General features: G+C 36.5%; 1 protein-coding gene across 1 annotated transcript in view; it reads left to right on the plus strand.

The window, feature by feature from the left end:
• Window positions 1-21,577, plus strand: part of SMG1 (SMG1 nonsense mediated mRNA decay associated PI3K related kinase) — a 61,206-nt gene that overhangs the window by 19,965 nt on the left and 19,664 nt on the right. The window contains exons 8-38 of the mRNA XM_052679651.1: window positions 56-128; window positions 538-635; window positions 2,139-2,312; window positions 3,346-3,570; window positions 4,206-4,307; window positions 4,689-4,958; window positions 5,377-5,507; window positions 5,895-6,056; window positions 6,533-6,651; window positions 7,379-7,466; window positions 7,552-7,653; window positions 8,067-8,207; window positions 8,518-8,717; window positions 8,994-9,190; window positions 9,902-10,069; window positions 10,848-11,002; window positions 11,997-12,142; window positions 12,781-12,982; window positions 13,848-13,957; window positions 14,301-14,448; window positions 14,783-14,942; window positions 15,765-15,885; window positions 16,372-16,620; window positions 16,868-17,152; window positions 17,977-18,121; window positions 18,385-18,523; window positions 18,818-19,048; window positions 19,146-19,323; window positions 20,172-20,333; window positions 20,644-20,861; window positions 21,032-21,186. Coding sequence (XP_052535611.1) covers window positions 56-128; window positions 538-635; window positions 2,139-2,312; window positions 3,346-3,570; window positions 4,206-4,307; window positions 4,689-4,958; window positions 5,377-5,507; window positions 5,895-6,056; window positions 6,533-6,651; window positions 7,379-7,466; window positions 7,552-7,653; window positions 8,067-8,207; window positions 8,518-8,717; window positions 8,994-9,190; window positions 9,902-10,069; window positions 10,848-11,002; window positions 11,997-12,142; window positions 12,781-12,982; window positions 13,848-13,957; window positions 14,301-14,448; window positions 14,783-14,942; window positions 15,765-15,885; window positions 16,372-16,620; window positions 16,868-17,152; window positions 17,977-18,121; window positions 18,385-18,523; window positions 18,818-19,048; window positions 19,146-19,323; window positions 20,172-20,333; window positions 20,644-20,861; window positions 21,032-21,186 — 5,054 coding nt within the window. The remainder of the gene's footprint in view (window positions 1-55; window positions 129-537; window positions 636-2,138; window positions 2,313-3,345; window positions 3,571-4,205; window positions 4,308-4,688; window positions 4,959-5,376; window positions 5,508-5,894; window positions 6,057-6,532; window positions 6,652-7,378; window positions 7,467-7,551; window positions 7,654-8,066; window positions 8,208-8,517; window positions 8,718-8,993; window positions 9,191-9,901; window positions 10,070-10,847; window positions 11,003-11,996; window positions 12,143-12,780; window positions 12,983-13,847; window positions 13,958-14,300; window positions 14,449-14,782; window positions 14,943-15,764; window positions 15,886-16,371; window positions 16,621-16,867; window positions 17,153-17,976; window positions 18,122-18,384; window positions 18,524-18,817; window positions 19,049-19,145; window positions 19,324-20,171; window positions 20,334-20,643; window positions 20,862-21,031; window positions 21,187-21,577) is intronic.

Raw genomic sequence — 21,577 nt, forward strand, 5'->3', positions numbered from 1 at the left:
TTATCTATTTAAGTAACTTTTTTCCCTTCCGTTTTCCCCCAAAATTTCTTTACAGGACACAGTGGACATACTGGTTGGGTGGCATATAGATCACACTCAGAAACCTTCATTGACTCAACAGGTGTCTGGTGAGTTTGGCTGAAGGGCTGCAGATATCCACTCTGGCTTGCAGAAATTGGGGTGGGATGCTACACTAATCTGGTTCTACTAAGGTGAAAGGTGACAAAATGAAAATGAGTTTTTGGCTCTGCAACAATAGATTTTGTTTCTAATTTTTAATTTTTTTTTGCCATTTTATGATATAGATGGGAAGATGGGACACTTTAGACTGTATTTAAGCATCAGTTAATTTGTGCAACTCCTTAACAATTAGTAGGTTTATGAATTTTAAATTCTCAAAAATTATGTGACGAAAGATAAACTGTCTTTTATATACCTAAAGAAAATGTTGTGGGATAGATGCTTTAGTTTACAAAAATATCTTTTTTGTGCATTAACTAGTTCCTTTGTTTTAATTGGCCTGCTGTTTTTATATAGGATGGCTGCAGAGCTTGGAGCCCTTTTGGGTGGCTGATCTTACTTTTTCTACCACACTCTTGGGTCAATTTTTAGAAGATATGGAAGCTTATGCTGAGGTAAATAAGGCTTGATTGTATATGCCAGAGTTAACTGTTACAGATTTCATTAAGACATACACAGCTGTTATTTAGGCATGTATTATCCTTGCAGAAAATGAAGTTCTGGGGTTTTCCTGGGGAAAAGAGGGTCAGATTGCAGAGTATATATTCAAGTTATATGGAATGACAGTTGTAGAGTGCTCATGGACTACTTGGACTGCAATCATATCCAGGCTGTCAGCCCTTGTCATTGAGAGTATCATGTTAAATAAAATTATCAAAAGAGAACGCCCTTTATTTTTAAAATGCTGCAGTGAAGACATGTTTACTATTTTTCCTTATTTTCTTTTTGTCCAACATTGGTGTGTTTTGGTAGAGGCTATTAAGAGGGAGATGCTTATTGTTTCCACAGATTAATGGTAAATGTCTTTTTAAACAATAACAGGATACAATGTAGCAAGAGGTTCGACTCCTATTAGGAAACTGGAGCATAATGATTTAACTTTTCTTTGACACTGTAGCCTTTGCTTGTTAATACAGCATAGAGTTTTTCTGAAGCTGTCATAAGATGAAGAATTTCTGGCTCCTGTACATTTTTATAACTGGATTGTGCTGTAGTCTACATGTTAATGCAGTGCTAGCAGAATTGCCTTGCATGCAGATGGTATGGGTAAGGTTGTACTTCCTACACAATCTGTGTAACTCAAAGCAGAATAAATCGTTCAGTTCTATTAGCACACTTACACTTATGCTTTTACTTCCCATGGTACAACTCCAGCATTCACACATCTCTTTGGCTCTCTCTGCCCACAGAAACTCGCACTGCTGTAACTATAGGCGCATGATTGAAACTATTAAGTTAGCATGGTAGGTTAATGCTTAGCAGCTTGTCTGCTGAACTGGACGGTCTGCATATTCCTAGTCATGGAAGAGCCCTGAGATAACATGTTAATTTAAGTTGTGGGGAAGGTGATTCAGGCTAGTGTGTTCAGTCTTGCCGTGGGGTAGACCAAGGCTATATCTGTACTGCTGAGATCAGCACTGGGAAGGCTCCCAGGTACTGCTGCCAGCTGGCATGGAATAGCCTGCTTCCCCAAATCAGTCTGCAGATAAAGGTAGCTGTGTGTAAACAGTGTGTTGGGGTGGCCACCTGGACATCCTGATGCCAAGCTGTGGCTAGAAGTTGTTTGAGATGGTGGTATGAAGGAACCGGCTGCAGCAGTGCTGCATGTCGTGTTCCAGAGACCAGAAGCATTATAAGGCTGTGTTTTAATTTTCAAGGTACGGTCTAAGAGCACTGCATTTTAGTGGCTAAGGTATGGAACGGCATTTAATTACTATTCCGTGACTTGCATATCTTTGCGTGGCTATTTTCTGTCTTTGCAAAATTAAGTACATTGGATAAATACATCTAAAACTGTGTATGTTTGGAAACTTGCTATGATTAGTTCTAGTATCAAATGTTGGTCTTCATGTATTTTAACTGTTAGTAATGTATCCTGACATACCTGTGCACTGCAGGACCTCAGCCACGTGGCTTCTGGGGAGTCCCTAGATGAAGATATTCCTCCTCCCTCTGTATCACTACCTAAACTGGCTGCACTTCTTCGAGTTTTCAGTACTGTGGTGAGAAGCATTGGGGAGCGCTTCAGCCCCATTAGAGGACCACCAATTACGGAGGCGTATGTAACTGATGTAAGAATTGAAGTTTTTGCTTTTCTTCATTGCTGACGTGATTTATTATCATGCGGTGACAGTTTTTTTTGATTGATGAATATATGCTAAGCTTGAATCAAGTGTATTCCTTTAAAGAATTATACTGCGAGAATTTTATTAAATGTTGAGGTACATTGTGGCAGTGGCATATTGGAAGCCTATGCAGAAGATGTGAATGGTTTCTTGTAGGCAGTTGATTTCATGCAGTTAGATTTGTGTCTGTTAGCTTTTTGTTACTGTGCAGTTACCATTTGTTCCAATTGCTGTGGTGTTATAAAATCTGAAATTGTGTGCTTTATGAAGTGTAGTTCTTACGTTATTTGTGGTGAAGTTGCATCTAAGTAAAATATGATAGTAAAGTCCTCTTGTGCTATATAGGATTTTGTTTCGTAGTTAGTGTAATACAGTGCAGTGTGAGAACTAGCTGCTATATTTCTGTGTCATGACCAGTAGAGGGTGTGAATGACATTAAAACAAAGATTGCACAAGATAAAAATATCTGTAATCAACATTGTGTTGTTGTTGAGCTGCACAACTGGAATCTGTGCTCCTGCAGAGTTCTGTTAGGGACAGAACAACTTCTCAAATAAATAACAGTATTGATTTCCCAAGTAAAGACAAGAAAGTTGTGTAACTTGTCTTAATCTGCAGAGGATTCTTGTGATGTAAATTCCAGAAAGAGATTTAGTCTGTTTTTTAGGAAAGAACAGGAGTTTGTTATCAGTTGTAGAATGGACGTCTGGATAATGGATTTGGGTTTTCTGGGTCCATTCAGGCCTTTAGCTAATAAGAAGCAAGCAGACAGGAGTTTATTTCTCTTCTTATACCTGTGCAGTGCAATACCATGGTGTATGTGATTCAGAAAAATATTCTTTTGAGAGAGTATGCCATGATGCAGAGTATGTTAAGGGGTAGAACATCAAATGGATGCAAGTATAATTAAATAACATAAGGTTCTTGTCTCTTTTGGTTTAGAAATGGATTAATATAGATGTTTCTCTTAACTTTCCAGGTTCTCTACAGAGTAATGAGATGTGTGACTGCAGCAAACCAAGTATTCTTTTCAGAAGCAGTACTCACAGCTGCCAATGAGTGTGTTGGTGTTTTACTTGGCAGTCTGGATCCAAGTATGACCATACACTGTGACATGGTTATCACATACGGATTGGATCAAATGGAAAATTGTCAGACTTGTGGCACTGATTATATCATTTCAGTCCTGAATCTGTTGACACTGGTGTGTACATGTTATGTTATTTTTCCCATGAGGAAATACTGTTGTTTTTTTTAAGGCAGAATGCTTTTTTCTGTCTGTGATAGATGTATGCTTAAAACTCTACTTTTCCTGATTACAAGCAAGAAATTTTATTGCTAGTATTCATTCCTGAAAAGCCTGTGTTGCTAGCTTGTTTTTAGTTGCTAGCTTGTGCTTTTAGTTTTAGCCTGAATGTTGTTTTTATTTTGTTGGTTTCTTTATGTCTTGCTTGACTGTTGGTCTCTGCAGTTGATGCCACAAGAGTTTGAGTGCTTAATATTCTCAGTTTTTCTATTGAATGGCTTATGCCATCACCTGGGAAATCAGAATTCTTCAGAATGTAGCTCTTAGAGCACAAGTTTTTAAACTCCATGGATGCAGGTTGATGGAGCCATTTTCTCTCAGCTATTCCATCAAAGCCTCAAAATGACTAATTCTTTGCATGGGTTTGGGAGGCCAAATACCAAATATTTGTGTTGGTGGGAGACTTTTAAATATACTCTATGCAAGGTAGAAAAAGTGTTTTGATTAATCTTTCGTAATTTATTGTAATATAATTAGATTAAAGGTATTTATTTAGAAATTGGTTAAATACTTTTCTTTTGTTTTATCCCCAGATTGTTGAACAAATAAATACAAAACTACCATCATCATTTGTAGAGAAGTTATTTATTCCAGAGTCTAAACTGCTTGTACTTCGTTATCATAAGGAGAAAGAGGTAAGAGAATTGTCTCTGCAGGTGTTAATACAGCCTTCTTAACACATATAAAGGGTGTAAAATGCTGTTCATTTTAAATGAGCTATAAGAAAGCACGCGTAGCTAGTTTGTGATTTTGGTATTTGGGCTCAGTGAGTGTTTGCAAGTTTTCTGCCTGATATGACAATGAAGTGCTTAGTTAATGTGGCTTTCATAGTCAGTGTGCATTATGTGAGTGGTCTGGAAAGCACTCTACGGACTGTGGATGATGCTTAATTACAGAAAACTGAAGATTAGGGATTAATATTGAGACTAAGTTATCCAGCTTTTAACTCTGCAGTGGTAATTAATTTCATTTTGATTCCACACTAATAGTTTGCTTCTTTATTTCATACTGTCAAGGTTGTTGCAGCAGCCCAAGCTGTGTATCAGGCAGTACTGAGCCTGAAGAACATTCCTGTTTTGGAGACTGCTTACAGGTTGATTCTAGGAGAAATGACCTGTGCTCTAAACAGTCTTCTCTATAGTTTACACCTTCCCGAGGCCTGTTCTGAAATCCAGCATGACTCTTTCAAGAAGCATGTATTCACTGTGGAAAATGCAAAGTTTGTTGTTATATTTGACCTCAGTGCCCTAAGTACTATTGGAAATGCTAAGAACTCATTAATTGGGGTGAGTAAAAATCCTATAGATAAAGTCTGTGCAGTTTTAACTTCGTGCATAATGAAAAGTGTTCTCTAAGGTAGAATGTCTTAGCAGGGTTATTCCTGAACTGAAGCTGTTGTTGTCAGAAAAATTCTGCTTTTTGAAAGTTGCCAGATAAAAGCAGCTTCAGTGTCTCTGCTGGTAGTGTGTCAGCTGTGCGGAGATACTTGTTATGGGTTATTCTAAGTAAGCGTAAACTACTCTTAACAAATCGTTTAAAAAGGGGAAAAAATCAGTTATGATCAAGATCAGGGAATTAATGGAGTTGTAAAACACTGTTTTCCATGGGAACAAGTGAAACAATAGTTAACTGTATGGAAGGCTGCACTTGAAAAGTGAATCCTATTTATTATGTTTCTGTGCTTATGTTACAATTTTCTTATAGATGTGGGCCCTTTCACCAACTGTGTTTGCACTACTGAGTAAAAATCTGATGATTGTTCATGGTGACATAGCAGTTCATTTTCCTGCTGTCCAGTATGCAGTGCTCTATACGCTGTACTCACATTGTTCCAGGTACGGAGGCTCGTAGTTCATCAGTATTTTAAGAGCACTAGGATGAGTTTATTTGAATGGAATAAATACGGGATGGAGGAATGTATTAAATAGGGTTTAACAATTAAAGTTTTGTCCAACACACTCTGATCAGTTTTTATTTAGTAAATTGCAGGGAGCCTGCATCTCAGGCAGCAAAGCATGCTCCAGCTTAAAGTTTGACATCTAATTTGGAGGAAGATAAGGGGTCTGGAGTTTGAGTAGAGGGAAGTGAGGAAGAAAATGTTTGGGTTTTGATGTTATGTAGTCGTGTGATGTTATAACTTCTGCTTCCTTTCTTTTTGTTTCTTATATACTGTAAGAAAATATCTTTTTTTTTTTTTTTTCTTTTCTTGCCTTGCCTTTCAGACATGACCATTTTATATCCAGTAGCCTCAGTTCTTCCTCTCCTTCCCTGTTCGATGGTGCAGTTATTAGTACTGTAACCACAGCAACAAAAAAACATTTCTCAATCATACTGAACCTTCTGGGGCTATTGCTGAAGAAGGATAACCTTACTCAAGATACCAGGTAGCTGTCATTTTCTTATTAACCAGGAAATGTCTTCTCCCAGCGGAATGACTTAATTTGGAAAATGGGATTTATTTTCTTGAGTAAAACGTGGTGTAACTTTAACCAGTGAGATGTTTGGTTTTTATGAAACAAGAATAATGGAGCATACGTGGGAAAAGTAGCTGCTCACTTTTACACATGAAAATTAAATAAATTGCAACCATCATATGATCTATACATTAAAATCAGAGCTGCCAAACTTCACTGAAAAAAGGGTTTTGCTAATTGAAAGTATCCTACTAGAAGAGCTGCATGCCTGTTTTACCGAGATGTTGTGAAATCTAAGGATGATCTTAATGTTACAAAACCTTTTAAATAAAAGAGGAGAACTGTGGTATGATGTTGAACTGTAACATGAAGTAATTTAAGTTGTATTGAAAGGAATTTTTGTGACTGTATGGAGTAACTAATAGTTCTCGTTTTCTTTTTTGAAGGAAACTGCTTATGACATGGGCTTTGGAAGTGGCTGTTCTGATGAAAAAATCAGAGACATATGCACCCTTATTTTCTCTCCCATCTTTCCATAAGTTTTGCAAAGGACTTTTAGCCAACAGTAAGACTTTATTCATTGACTGTCTCTTTTATGCCATAATTACATACAACCTTTCTTTTTACATATCATGGTTAACTGTAACTGTGATTGTTCTACTTTTAGAAGTGCTTCTGGTCTTTGTTATGTGAAAACTTGCACTCCTGTCCTTTTTTCCCGAACACATCCCTTGTCATGACTTAAGCAAACAGTTATTTTCTTAAAATAATACCTCATGGATGTGATGGTAATCTACATAAAACAGCAGCAATATCCTAATTCTGCGAGTATGATGTGTATGAGTATTATTTGACTAAGAAGCAGCAGAACAATTCCATAACATGATACATTGTTCTGGACTTTAGAATAATCTGGAAATTGAGTTATGGGAACAAGTGCTTTTGGTAGCTTAGTACTAACAAGAGCACTATGTTTCCAAGATCAGGAGTTGCTAACTTTTATTCTTACTGGAAGTAAATGGGATGTGCCAATGAATGGAGGCCATAACATAATTAGCTGATCAGAGGTCAGAAAAGGTCGCACAAAGGACAAGTGAGGCAGGTGACTTCCTATTAAACAGAGTATTTATCTGATACAGCAAAACTACCCAACTAAATCAAAACAGAAATAAGGCATAAAGCCTCTGAATAATAGCTGTTCTGTAAAAATATGTGGATGGTCTGCAGCAACCAGAGTAATGTGTCAGTTATCTGTTTCTAGCAACAGTAACTTTTTCAATTCCTTAATTTAGCCCTTCTGGAAGATGTGAATATTTGTCTTCAAGCATGTAGCAGCCTCCATGCCCTGTCTTCCTCCCTACCAGATGACCTTTTACAAAGGTACTTGCACACATTATATATGTTATTTGAATTATGCTGTCCATGGAAATGTTAAGACTTTTTTTCCACCCGCGTTTTGTTGCAGATGTGTTGATGTGTGTCGTGTTCAACTGGTTCATAGTGGTGCTCGTGTGAGGCAGACATTTGGAAAACTTCTGAAGTCAATTCCCTTAGATGTGGTGTTGAGGTAAGTTTTTCAGATTCACTCCATATGGAGAATAGTTTTCTTTCTTTCTTAGAATGCTTTCTGTAGAATGAAAAATAATGCTTAATGGATGTTACCACATTTTTTTCTCTCCTACTGTGTGATTTAAAATCACTGCTCAGTAAACTAGTAAGAGTATGAACAAACTTGATAAACTATGCTGCACTTCTTGAAACAAATTATGACTACTTCTAAGGTCTGTGTTATCCAGAGCTTCAACAGTATTTTGTCTTACTCTTACCATAAAGAATTAAACCGATAAAGTGTGTTGTCTTATCTCCAAAGAGTATGCTAATTTCCTCTCATTGTATGTGTATAAATATATATATGTATTCTGCTTTATTTCTTTCTGATCTATTCAATTACATGGCTTGTTTTTCCCACTGTTCCTGCAGTAACCGTACCCACACAGAAATACAAGAAATTTCCTTGGCTATAAGAAGTCATATGAGCAAAGCTCCAAGTAATACATTCCACCCACAGGATTTCTCTGATGTCATTAGTTTTATTTTGTATGGAAGCACTCATCGAACTGGGTAAGAACTTCTTTTTAAAACTGAAATTAATTGATGTTGAATAAATAGTGAAGAATTTCAAACTGTCTAATTTAAAATTTATAACTATATTGTTACACTCTTTTATCTTCAGTCTTTTTTTTTTTTTAAGGTTCCTTTCAAGTATTTATAAATATCCTCAAATATACATATTCACATTATTTTCAGCAGCTACATGCATAATCTCGTGAGAGATTTGACTGAGAGCAATAAGTAGCTGGCATTTTTTTTGTGTGCATTATAATCGTGTTACTGTATGAACTTGTGTTTATGTACTGATGTTTTCTTTCAGGAAAGATAATTGGTTGGAAAGGTTGTTCTATAGCTGTCAAAGGCTGGATAAACGAGATCAACCAACCATCCCTCGTAATCTGCTAAAGACTGATGCTGTTCTCTGGCAATGGGCCGTTTGGGAAGCAGCTCAGTTTACTGTTCTTTCTAAGCTGAGAACTCCCCTGGGTAGAGCCCAAGATACATTTCAAACAATTGAAGGTAATGTAAAGATTCTTTTTTCGTAGGATTTTTTTATAAGTTTGTGTGGCTAAGAAATTCATGTCCAAGGCAGGGAACGTAATGGTTTTATTTTTCAATGATAACAGATTTTAACATATCTTCGTGTAAGGTGCTAAGAAAAGCAGAATATCAGTTGCATAATCATGATTTTTTGAGAGATTTTGTTTTAGCATTGCTGTCTATGGGCATGTTGATTTAAAGCGTTATCTCGTGAATGTTTTTTTTTTTTCTTCCATGTTTTGGTGGCATATGTAGGTATTATTAGGAGTCTTGCAGCACATACACTAAACCCTGATCAAGATGTTAGCCAGTGGACTACTGCAGACAATGATGAAGGACACAGCAGCAATCAACTTAGGCTTGTTCTCCTTCTACAGTATCTGGAGAACTTGGAAAAACTGATGTACAATGCTTATGAAGGATGTGCCAATGCCCTCACCTCTCCACCCAAGGTTTGTGTCTGATGTTACTAGAAACCATCTGTTGACTTGAGGAAAACATTTTCAGGATTGTGTGGGTCTTAAATCTGAAACATTTTGGATTCTACAGCATTTAAGCACATACTCTAATGAAACTTGAAAAGAACAGCTTCTAAAGCAGGGTTTGAGAATGTTAGTTTGGCTACGATGTAGTTTTTTTCTTAGAAAATGGGGGGTTGGGAGGGAAGAGCTTATTTTTGGAGTATCAGCATGCATAGTGATAGAGCAGTAAGCAAATCTGAGTACCAGATTTTTATAGTTGTTGCTTGTCTGTATGTTGTCAGTAGTCCTCTGCTGTAGCATTATTTGGGATCTCAGATTGCCTTTTGAAGAATTAAATATTTGTAAGATGCCGTTTTCTGTAGTTTTAGATCCTTCACTGTTGAAATAAGTTAATTACCAGACTTTGAAATTACAGTAATATGTAATTTAATCTTGAAGTGAATTAACATTTTCAGCTTAGTAGTGTGCCAGGTCAGCTGCATGCTGTGCATGATTTCTGGGTACTTGCATTCAGAACATTCAAAATGCAGATTTTTAACATGTTTCTTCTCTGAGGCTGAATTTTCAGCTGAGAGGTCAAGAAATCTGTCATGACTTTAATTGTTTTTCATATTAAGCACTGAATGCAATTATTTGTACAAAAGGCAGGGATTGTAAAATTGTCCTTTTCTGTCTTAAAAGGTTATCAGGACATTCTTTTATACTAATCGCCAGACGTGCCAAGATTGGCTGACACGGATTAGACTTTCCATCATGAGAGTTGGGCTGCTGGCTGGCCAGCCTGCTGTGACAGTCAGACATGGTTTTGATTTGCTCACAGAAATGAAAACTAATAACAGTTTATCTCAGGTATTCTCTTTTAAAATGCTGTTGACTGTTGTAAAAAATATCCCTACTATGTCTTAAAATTTAATCTAATGCAATCAGTGGGTATTAAACCAAGTGTTTTATAAGAGTGTCTTTTACATGAAACACAAGTTTTGAGGTTTATACTTCTCTGTTGACACATTGTTGTGGTTAGGTGGTACTGCAGTGACTCTGCACATTCGGCCAAGTAACGTACATAAGTGAATGCTGTTCGAATTGAGCAGTTTTGGTTTAAGCAAAAGGCACTGCTTAAACCCTAAGAAACTTGCCATTCTGCTCTATTAGTTTGAGGTTTGTGTCAGAATCTGACTTGTCACTGTGAGCAGGAGGGGTGCATAGTGAGGGATTTTTTCCTGCACAAAGTAACTGGCAGATAAACATAGAGGTGGGATGAGGGAATCAAATGGTTGTTTGCTTAAAAAAAATGTCAGCAATTTGGTTTGGTGAAACCTTTCAACTAAAGAGATTTGCTAGGTGTTTCTTACTCCTGCTTCCTTATGAATTCCTAGATTTATTTTTAGGTAGCTGTAGACCACTATACATAGTGACTAAGCTATTAACATTCAAGATGGGAATTTGTGGCATGAATGCTTTCTTGAGTACCACTGCTTTTCCAAAGGCAGTGTTAATGGAGGGATGGACAGAGTACTACACTTGTGTAGGCATATAATGAAGAACTGCTTTACTCTATTCAAGCACTTAACATGCAACTCTTACTTCATTTGAGATTTGTTAAGTAAAGGTTTTGGTTTGGTTTTAGGGAAATGAATTGGAAGTGACAATTATGATGCTGGTGGAAGCTTTATGTGAACTTCACTGCCCTGAAGCTATTCAGGGTATAGCTGTCTGGTCTTCTGCTGTAGTTGGGAAGAGTCTTACCTGGATCAACTCTGTAGCTCAACAGGCAGAAGGGCGGTAAGTTTTTGTTTTGTTTTGTTTTTTCAGATAATTGAATGTTACAAATTTGGACTTTGTTTCTTCCTATGCATATTTCTACTGTTTATTAAATCAAGCATTTTTAGATATTTTAATTTTAGTTTATCTGTGTTATCGGGATTTTGGTATAAATGGTGTTCAAAGGTTCCTTTTTTCTTAGTTTCTTCCACATAACGGTACTGTTTCAGTTTCTGTTGCAAAATATTATTGCTACAAATATCTTCTATTTTATGTTCTGGCCAGTGGCAAGATGTGAGTATTGGTCATGGTTTGCCAAGAGAAGTAATCCAAAGGAGATGCTTTGCAGATTTATTTTTCAGTTTAGTTTTAGAAAAAAATGGCTTTGGCTACAGTTACTATTTGGTTGGTTGGAGTTCAACATAGCATGTGCCAGAATTGTAGTGATGCTGTCTCCTTAAAGCAGTACATACTGTCTTCTGTATGAAATGAAAAATGGGCATTTTTTGATTAATTAGTTTGTCTGTTAGCAGAAGATTTAAAAAAAAAAAAAAAAAAAAGACACTAAAGATTTTAATATTTACAACTATTTTTCCATTTTTGCAAGATTATTTAAAATAGTATGCAGGATTGTAACGATACCTGAGGAGTTGCTCAGAAATGTCAGACTTAATATGTGAATTGTTTGTTCTAGACCCAGTTTTACAATTCTCTATTAAATATTTAACTCATTTACTTGCATTTGGGTGTGACAGCGTGACAGTCAAATTTAGGTCTTGCATCTACTTGAACCTGGAATTGGTTTGAAGTTGGATTACATCTGAGTGGAAAAGCTTTGAGGCAATGCTAGAATCTAGAAATTCAACTCGCAGGCTTGTTTTGATGTTAATCAGTCTGTTGCTGAAGATAAGAAATGAACATTTGGATTGTTGTAAAGAAATGTTGCAAGAGCACCACAGTACCAAAAAGAAAACTGATTCTGTAAAATGCTGACAAAAATATTAAACTATTTAAGGTTTGAAAAAGCAACTGCGGAGTACCAGGAGCACCTGTGTGCCATGACAGGAGTAGATTGCTGTATATCAGGCTTTGACAAAACCGTTCTGAAGTTGGCCAATTCCAACAGTGTGAATAATGCCAGCCCAAAGCACTCCTTGAATGGTCAGTATTTGTTGGTTTCTTCTGGAAAGTGTGTGCATAAAATTAGAATGTTCGTTTGTAGCATCTGATTCAAAATTAATTGACCTGTTTCTGCCTGCAGTTAAATTTAATCACTTAATGCCATTGAAATGAACATCACATATGCATATGACAGTTTGCAGTATTGATGTCTAGCTGAATGAGATTCATAGGTAAAGTATTGTGTTTTAGTAGGTTAATAAGACTCAGTGTTTACTGCATAGATGTATTATAGCTGCACAATTGATTAAAGGTTTTCTGAGCTGAGACTTTGCTTCATTATTGTCTCATCTTTGAGAAGAGAGATCCTTTGGTCCTAATTCAGTCCTTCTGTTTTCCTATTTTGAAACTCCTTTAGATAGATGGATGGAAGTTTTCCAAAACCTCCCTTGAAAAGATCCTATATATTAATTTAAAAAATAAATAACTAAAAAACCCAACCAGGGGAAAACAGACCAAACATTCTTCCTCCACTCTGTACTTCCTTAACTATTGTGTAACAGTTAAAAAGAATGATGTTTCTTGAGTAAAGATGTGTTACGTTTGAGCAACGTAGTTATTATTTTGAAGCACGTAAGTATGTTTAGATGTACATACTGTTTTTTGTTGTTGCTACACAGGAGAAACTAGAAAAACTGTTCTGACTAAGCCAAGTGACTCTTCACCTGAAGTGATAAATTACTTGGGTAACAAGGCATGTGAATGTTACATTTCAATTGCTGATTGGTCTGCTGTTCAGGAATGGCAAAATATGGTCCATGACTTGAAGAAAAGCACGAATAATACCTCAATCAATCTGAAAGCAGATTTTAACTACATAAAGTAAGAATTTCATTCATTTATTCAGAAGTGTCTTACACTATTGAAGGTCTTGTGGATTTTAGTAATAATGTCATTGAAATAAAGGTGTGATAAGTGTCCTCCTTAGGGGAGGCCTGTAAATATCATAATTAACATTGTGGGGAGTTGCCGTGGCTTTCTGACTGATGAGGTTTTTAAGTGTTAAAGAATAAAGTCTTTGAATTGAAAGCAGAAGTTAGCAAACTTAATCTGGTTCTGCTAGTAGAAGGTGAATCCTTTCACGTGATTAACTTCTTAAAATGCCTGTTGTGGTACAGTTTTTGAAAGATACTCTGATGTAGAAAGTATATTAATATATTAATGAGGTGGATTTAGTGGCATAAATGTTTTTGTTTTTAATAGTTTTGAATTCTAGCTTTTGTGCTTCTTAAGCTTTGTCTGGTTCCTGAAAAATATTGATGATGTTGAAATAGGCCTTCAAGGTTTAAAAGTCCTTTCATTTAATTTGGCAGCTTTTGATTACTTTCCATCCCTGTTCTATTGCAGCTAAGCTTAGCAAAATCCTGAAATTACTTGAGTTAAATGAAGTTCCATCCCAAAGCTATCTTTCTATGCATAAAGAAAAAAAAATTTTTTGTTTTTAAATTCTTGCATAGTCAGACTTTCTATGGTCAGGAAGAAATGGTTAGAAAAGTATTATTCATGGTCTGTTAATGCATCACTTCCAGCTGCAAAGTTTCTGTATTTTTTTCTCATTTATAAATGCTTTATTAAAGCCTGGAGGTTTTGATACCATTCTTTTTTTTCTTTTGTTTGAATGAGAGAGATTTAGTTTCTGGAATGAAGCAGGAAATGTGAAAATAAACCTGTAAAACTTGAATTGCAGATCTCTGAGCAGCTTTGAGTCCGGTGAGCTTACCGAATGCACTGAGCAACTGGAATTATTACCAGGAGAAAATATCAACCTACTTGCAGGGGGATCCAAAGAAAAAATAGGTATGTTAGTTGAAATAAGAAGTGACATGAGTTGAATTACAGAAGCAGATATTTCTCTATTTATCTGAGTAACAAACTGTAACTTCTGAATGCAGTTTGCCATGTTTGGTGGACTGATTTATGAATTAAGCTTCAAAATGATTTGCAATGATAATTTGAAAAAATAACTTGTGATATTTAAAAAGTCTTTTGTGGAGTTAGTGTGTTGTGAGTAACTTGTTAATATGAATGGATAGGCATATCAAAGTGAATTTTTTCCCTATGACCGTTGCTTTCAAAAATTCATTCTTAACATGTGATATTTGGAAATTCTACTTAGTTTCAATTTGTTTTCTCTTTGTAGACATGAAGAAGCTCCTTCCTAGTATGCTAAGTCCTGACCCGAGAGAACTTCAAAAAGCAGTTGAAGTACAACTTCTGAGAAGTTCGGTGTGTCTGGCAACAGCTGTGAACCACATGGAACAGGAGCAAAAGTGGCAGTCAATATCTGAGTAAGTTACAACATGTTATAAATGAATGTAACCCACTGTGACAAGCTGTTCTACTTTTTCAAATGAAACTTTGTGAGCTGCATAATCTGTACTTCAGCATTTATAGTACTGTTGACTCCTAGCTTACTCTGTTACGAGGCATAAGCTTACTCAGGGGACATGAATGGGTGTTTAACTTGAGACTGTTGAGTCAACATGTGACTTGTTATGTTTCTGAATGATTTCTTGATCGTCAATATGCAGATGTAGGAGTTGCTTTTTACTTCATTATTTTTGATACTGTTTTCTAATAAATAGTCCAGCTAACAGAAATAACTGTTAACTTTTATTTCAGAAATGTTATAAAATACTTAAAACAAACATCACGAATCGCTATTGGACCTTTAAGACTTTCCACGCTCACTGTGTCTCAGTCTTTACCAGTGTTGAGCACTCTTCAGTTGTATTGTTCTTCTGCTTTAGAAAACACTGTCTCCAACAGGCTGACATCAGAGGTATGGCTGCGTGCTTTAATCAAATTTACGTTTCACAGTGTTCTAATTCTATAGCCATGTTATGAAGTATTGAATGTAGAATGTAGAACTGAAGAATCGCAGAGGTTGGAGAAGACCTTCATGATAATCAAGTCCAGATGTGAGTCAGAGCTACTGAGTTACATCGCTAAACCGTATGAGTTAATGCCCCATCTGAGCTGCCTCTAGGGATGGGAACTCCACTGCTTCCTTGGCAGCCCAGTCCAGTGCTTGACCATCTCCTCCAAGAGGAAACTCTTCCTGGTGTCTGGTCTAAATCTGCCTGGCAGTTTGGGACTGTGTTCTTTGAACCATGTTAGTCACACTGTAAAAAGGCCTTTTTAGTTTTGTGAAGTTCTTTGACTATATGTTTTATTTTAAATTTATGCTTCAGATGGATTTCTGTAGCTCTAAGTACACCAGTTCTTTCAACATTTCTTTGAAAAGCAACTTAGAATAAAATTGCAGTAACACTGTGAAAGTAACCTTTAAATATAAAAAAAAAAAAAAACAACACAATTAAAAACAATGTCAAACTTCAGTGAGCACAGATGACCTGTTTTCTGGAACGATAGGAATGATAGTGCTTGTTGGTGAGCTCATTCTTATGGTTGTCCTCTCAAAGTCAAGCATGTCTTCATAGGTCTACGTAATACATATTTGCTTTTCAGTCATACGATTTGACTGCTAATACTGATAATAACAATGCTTGCTTTTCACTAAAGTAGTCTTTGCTTGTAATAAAAGCAAATACTTATTTATTAAGCTGTCTTGACAGCTGTACAACCTTCATGCCTCTTTCAGGACTGTCTTATACCTCTCTTCAATGATGCTTTGAGGTCATGTAAACAGCATGATGTGAGGCCGTGGATGCATGCACTGAGATACACAGTGTACCAGAATCAACTGATGGAAAAACTTAAAGGTATATAAGCTCTTATTTTAGTGCTAAAAACTGTTAAATACAGAATTTAAACTAAATTTTCATTAAAAGTGGGAGCTGCATCTTGTATTACAAAGATTAGTTTTTAAATTCAAGGTTTTGTTATTTAGATGTTTTCCCTTATCTAAGTGTCTCAATTCTTTCTGAATGCAGACTGTTGTTAAGAAAAAGGAAAGTTCTAATTGCACTTCAGTTGCTCATCTCATTGTACTTTATTTCATTTTTGAATGCTTCAGTGATTAAAAATGGTCATGAAAACCACAAAAGTGCGTTTCTAGATCAAAAATAGCTAAGCCACTGAAACGTCTTAAGGAATTTTTAGGAAATACAAAAGGGTTGACCAAGTTCTTTACTGATGGCAGTACACAAAATACTCCTATATTGGAGAGAAATTATACCCTGGATAAAATCACTATTTGTTTTTTTTTTTTTTTAACTGTGCTTAGTATGTCTTGTTTTCTTCTTCAGAACCAACAGTCCCAATTAAGAGTCATCTAATGGAGCTGGGCTTAACAGCAGCAAAATTTGCACGAAAGCGAGGAAACATTGCCCTGGCTACACGGTTGCTTGCCCAGTGCAGTGAAGTTCAGCTAGGAAAAACCACCACTGCACAGGACTTGGTTCAGCACTTTAAAAAACTGTCTGCACCAGGTCAGATAGATGAAAAGTGGGGTCCTGAACTTGATATTGAGAAAACAAAGCTGTTATACACAGCAGGTGAGTATCACTAGCAGAAATTGTAGATTCTTGAGCTGCTTGTCCTCATGGCCAGGCTAAATCCTCTGAGTAAATCTTAATGGAACAGCATCATTAGTAATTGCTTTTATCCTATTAACTGTTGTCTCAATCTGAGTTTTCTTTGTAAGATACATTGTTATGAGCCTTATCTGAAAATACTGAATTTCAGAAGAAGTGTTTTGAACGAAGTTAACACCACTAAAAATATGCTTTGCATAATGTGCAGGTCAGTCAACACATGCCATGGAAATGCTGAGTTCTTGTGCCATATCGTTCTGCAAATCTGCCAAGGCTGAATATGCGGTTGCGAAATCTATTCTTACGCTGGCTAAATGGATTCAAGCAGAATGGAAAGAGATTTCAGGACAGTTAAAACAAGTATATAGAGCTCGTCAGCAGCAGAATCACACTGGTCTGTCTACCTTGTCTAAAAACATATATACCTTGATTGATCTCCCAGCTGTTAATGCATTGGAAGAGGAATATCCCAGGATTGAAAGTGAATCTACAGGTAGATTTGTTATTGCACTTAGTTTTATTTTGTTAAATTAATTTCTGATGGTTCCACTGAGGGATAGTGCTAGTTATAAAGAACAAATTCTCCATCACTTCTATATATAAATATATGTACGTATAAGCAGTCTCCTTTTTGTATATGCACAGTGTCTTTTTGTATAGGTATGGATGCACAATTAAAAAAGAAAACACAACAAACAAACAACTCTTGATATTTCACTTTTCATATTTCTTTCCTGATATTTTTGTCACTTTATTTCTTGCCTGAACATGAAGCTGTAATGTATTTATTTTTTATGAAGAGGATATAAAACCTTGTCATGCTTGTCTGCTTTCAGCTCTTGAATTTTTTTTTTTTTTTTTAAAGTGTGAATGAGATCTTTTAGGTTGAGCATTAAAGCAGCTGTATTTTTAAGGCCTTGCAAATATGAGTCGTGGTCACGTAGCTTCCATCTATGTTTAATTTGAAAATTTTGTTGTTGCCACTAAATACTCAATTTTCTGCAGACTTTTCATAGTATGCTTTCATAGCATAGTATTTTTGTGTTTCTGGAGATCATGAGCCTCTTGCTTCAGTTTCATCCTTCTGTGACAGAGAAAGCAGTTGTAGAGTACAGACAGTGGTTGTTAGCAAATGAAAAACCGTTTTGCTGTTAGTGTCAAAGCTGAAAAAGAACTGCTCTGGAAAATTTTACGTGTGGGTACTAACTTAATCAAAAAATTATGTACTTAAAATAATTTGCTGTTATTTTATATGTTGAGGTAGTCAGAAGTACCTGTTACGTTGTAATGTATGTTGCTCCATTTCTTCTGTTACAGTAAATATTGGAGTTGGAGAACCTGACTTTATCTTGGGACAGCTGTATCACTTGTCTTCAGTACAGGCACCTGAAGTGGCCAAGTCTTGGGCAGCCCTGGCTAGCTGGGCTTATAGATGGGGCCGGAAAGTAGTTGATAATGCCAGGTAAATTCATCCTAATGCTTGAAGCATGATTACAGCATAATTAATATATATTTTTTTTTAAGATGAGTTCTAGCATTGTATTATTGATTATAGCTTTTACTTATGGTCAAAAGTCAGATGTGAGCAGGGAACTATGAGTGTTTTGACCTTTCTAAGAAGTGAGTCTCTGTATGTGATCAAAGATGAAGATTTATCTTTCAGGTTCTATATACACAATGTTAATGGTCTCCTCAAATAAGAATATAACTTATTAAATGTTACAGTCAGGGAGAAGGTGTTCGTCTGCTGCCCCGAGAAAAGTCTGAGGTTCAGAGCTTGCTTCCAGACAACGTTACAGAGGAAGACAAAGAGAAGATTTATGGGATCCTTGGGCAAGCAGTGTGTCGTCCAGCTGGGATTCAAGTAAGTCGGAGTTTTCCTGCTTAAAATATGCTCAGCTTTGTGGTTTATTTTCTGTCCCCTACCTGTGATTCATATTAACTTCTGTAAGTGTTTTGTATTTAAAATTCAAACAATATACAAGCTCTCTTAAGAAGCCAGCTGTTAGTTAAGTGGTACACGGACTGTGCTAGTACAGTCACACAGTGCAGTTGGATGAGTTGCCCAAGCAAAAAAAAAAGGATTAGCAACTAACAGATCCTTGTAGAAAAGGCTTGAAGACTTGGTCAAATCTGTTATCTCTTTATTTGTACTTAGGATGAAGATATGACTCTGCAAATCACTGAAAATGAAGACAATGAAGAAGATGATATGGTGGATGTTATATGGCGTCAATTATTAACAACTTGTCCCTGGCTTTCAGATCTTGATGAAAATGCAACAGAAGGTTTAATTAAAGTATGGAGGAAAGTTGTAGACAGAATCTTCAGTCTCTATAAACTGTCCTGCAGTGCATATTTCACTTTTCTCAAACTCAATGCTGGCCAGGTTAGTGTTGTGCTGATAGGAAAGTTGAGTTATAACGGTTTCTAAATGACGAGATGAACTATATACTTAATTTAGAGGAGTAATTCTTTCTTTTAAGGTTTCACTTGACGAAGATGATCCAAGGCTGCATTTAAGAAATACTTCTGAGCAAAGCACTGATGATGTTATTGTGATGGCAACTCTAAGACTGTTAAGGCTGCTTGTAAAACATGCTGGAGAGCTTAGACAGTATCTAGAACATGGGCTAGAAACTACACCCACTGCTCCTTGGAGAGGTAGGTGTATGTTACCTAGCTCTTGAAATTGATTTTGACATGTCTTCATAAATGTAAGCAGTATGGTAAGCAGAAGGATATTCATTGTATTCTTGGGAAAAAAAAAAAAAAATATTAAACACAGTGGAAGGAAAGCAAGTTCTCCACTTTCATGAAAGTTGTTCTACGTTCTGATCTTAGAGTACAGATTCTCCTGTACTGAGATGCTGAAAGAAGAAAGAAAATGTGGTTTGTGGAGAGTTGCATTATTTTAGCCTCTTAAAAGAAGAGTGTGTGTGTGTGTGTGTGTGTGTGTGTGTGTGTGTGTGTGTGTTTCCCCTCCAGCCACAGATTGAAATATGTTTCAGAGAAATGTATGTGGCTGAAGCAGTAGCAGTTGTCTGTCAGCAGACTACTGGTTCAGTTTGATCAGGGGCATTCCCCAGGAAAGATACCGAGTTATGTGGAAGGCAGCACAGGAGGAGGAAGCCAACTGCTGCCAAAGTTTGTTCGTTTGAAACATCCGGTTTACTGACTTCAGGAACTATTGCATCTCTCCTGTTTTGTTTAAAATTATGTAACAGTGGAATTCATTTTCTAGTGCTTGATTGAACAGTGTCATCTGATGTGATCTGCATTTGAATTGTATGACTAAATAAGCAATTCAGTTGCTCGTGCTCTGAAAGGCAGTTATTTAAAAAAAAAGAGGGCTTTTTTGTTGGGAGCCTAGACTTTTCACAAATCATAGAATGGAAGGGACCTCAGGATCATTTACATTCCCCCAGTGCATAAGTAGCATGCTTTAGAAACGTGCATTGTTGAGCGTATACAGAAAGGATCCAGCATATCCTCTTGTCCTGTTGCTACAGGTATTATTCCTCAGCTCTTCTCTCGCCTCAATCATCCAGAGGTGTACGTTCGTCAGAGTATTTGCAACTTGTTGTGTCGCGTGGCTCAAGATTCTCCTCACCTCATACTGTATCCTGCAATAGTGGGTACTATTTCACTCAGCAGTGAATCGCAAACCGCAGGTATGAAAGAAAAATATCAAATGTTCAAATGCTTTTTATCTAACATACTTTATATACTGGGTAAAGTGATGATTTTTTTTCAGTGTCAGTAACATTGTGTATGAAGGACTTGGGATCTCGTGGATACTTTGTACTTTGGTTTACCGCTTTTGCACGTCAGTTCTGAATTTTGTCATTAATTATGGCCAAGTATATGTTACATGGGGTTCTAACTCTAAATGAGATACTGAGTGACACAGCTTTGAAGGCCAGAAGAGCATAGATAATATTTTAATATCTTTTGTTTTTACTTTCCTTTTCTCAAATTTAGGGAACAAGCTTCCTTCTGCTATCCCTACTTTGCTAGGTAATATTCAAGGAGAAGAACTTTTGGGTGGTGAATGTGATGGTGGGAGTCCACCAGCTTCTCAAGAAAGTACTAAAGATGATACAAAAGTTGGGTTAAATGAAGATCAAGCAATGATGCAAGATTGTTACAGCAAAATTGTGGAGAAACTCTCAACTGCAAATCCAACAATGGTATTGCAGGTTAGTAATTCAAATGTGTATTGAACTGCAAAATACTTATCTTGTTTGTAGGGCTGCTGAAAGTTTGGTAAAACTTTGTTATGCTGTCATCTATGTCAAGCTCTTTGTGTACAAATATAAGTCTCAGTACTAGTATTTTTAAAAAGTAATGTAATCTTTATTTTATATAGGTTCAGATGCTAGTGGCTGAGCTGCGCAGAGTTACAGTTCTGTGGGATGAACTTTGGTTGGGAGTTTTATTGCAGCAGCACATGTATGTCCTCAGAAGGATTCAACAACTAGAAGATGAAGTCAAAAGGGTCCAAAATAACAACACTCTACGCAAGTATGTGTATTGGTCAAATCAAGTGAAGATTGTTAGATGGTTGTTGGGGAGGCATGCCATCAAGGTGATCGTGTTGCACTTGAATTTGTTCTGTCCTAGCTGCTTCTCTGTAAGTTAGTGGCCTTATTCAGAAGTATTTTGGTACCACAGCTAGTACTCTGATGTAATGAGAGGCAGCAACAGGGTCGATCTCTGAGTCTGTGTTGGGATTTCCTCAGTAATAATCTGTTAGAACCCAGTGTGAATTGAACTGTAGTTTGAGAACTTACAGTTCTTCATTTCCATGGTGTTTCGTAGAATTCAGCTTAGATGAGGACAAATGTGTGCAAGGATAAGACCTGTCTGGAGTTTACTGTAAACACAGATAGTTGGAGTAAACAGAACACTGTAA

This window comes from Tympanuchus pallidicinctus, unplaced genomic scaffold (assembly GCF_026119805.1).
Source record: "Tympanuchus pallidicinctus isolate F22 unplaced genomic scaffold, pur_lepc_1.0 scaffold18, whole genome shotgun sequence".
Taxonomy (NCBI): domain Eukaryota; kingdom Metazoa; phylum Chordata; class Aves; order Galliformes; family Phasianidae; genus Tympanuchus; species Tympanuchus pallidicinctus.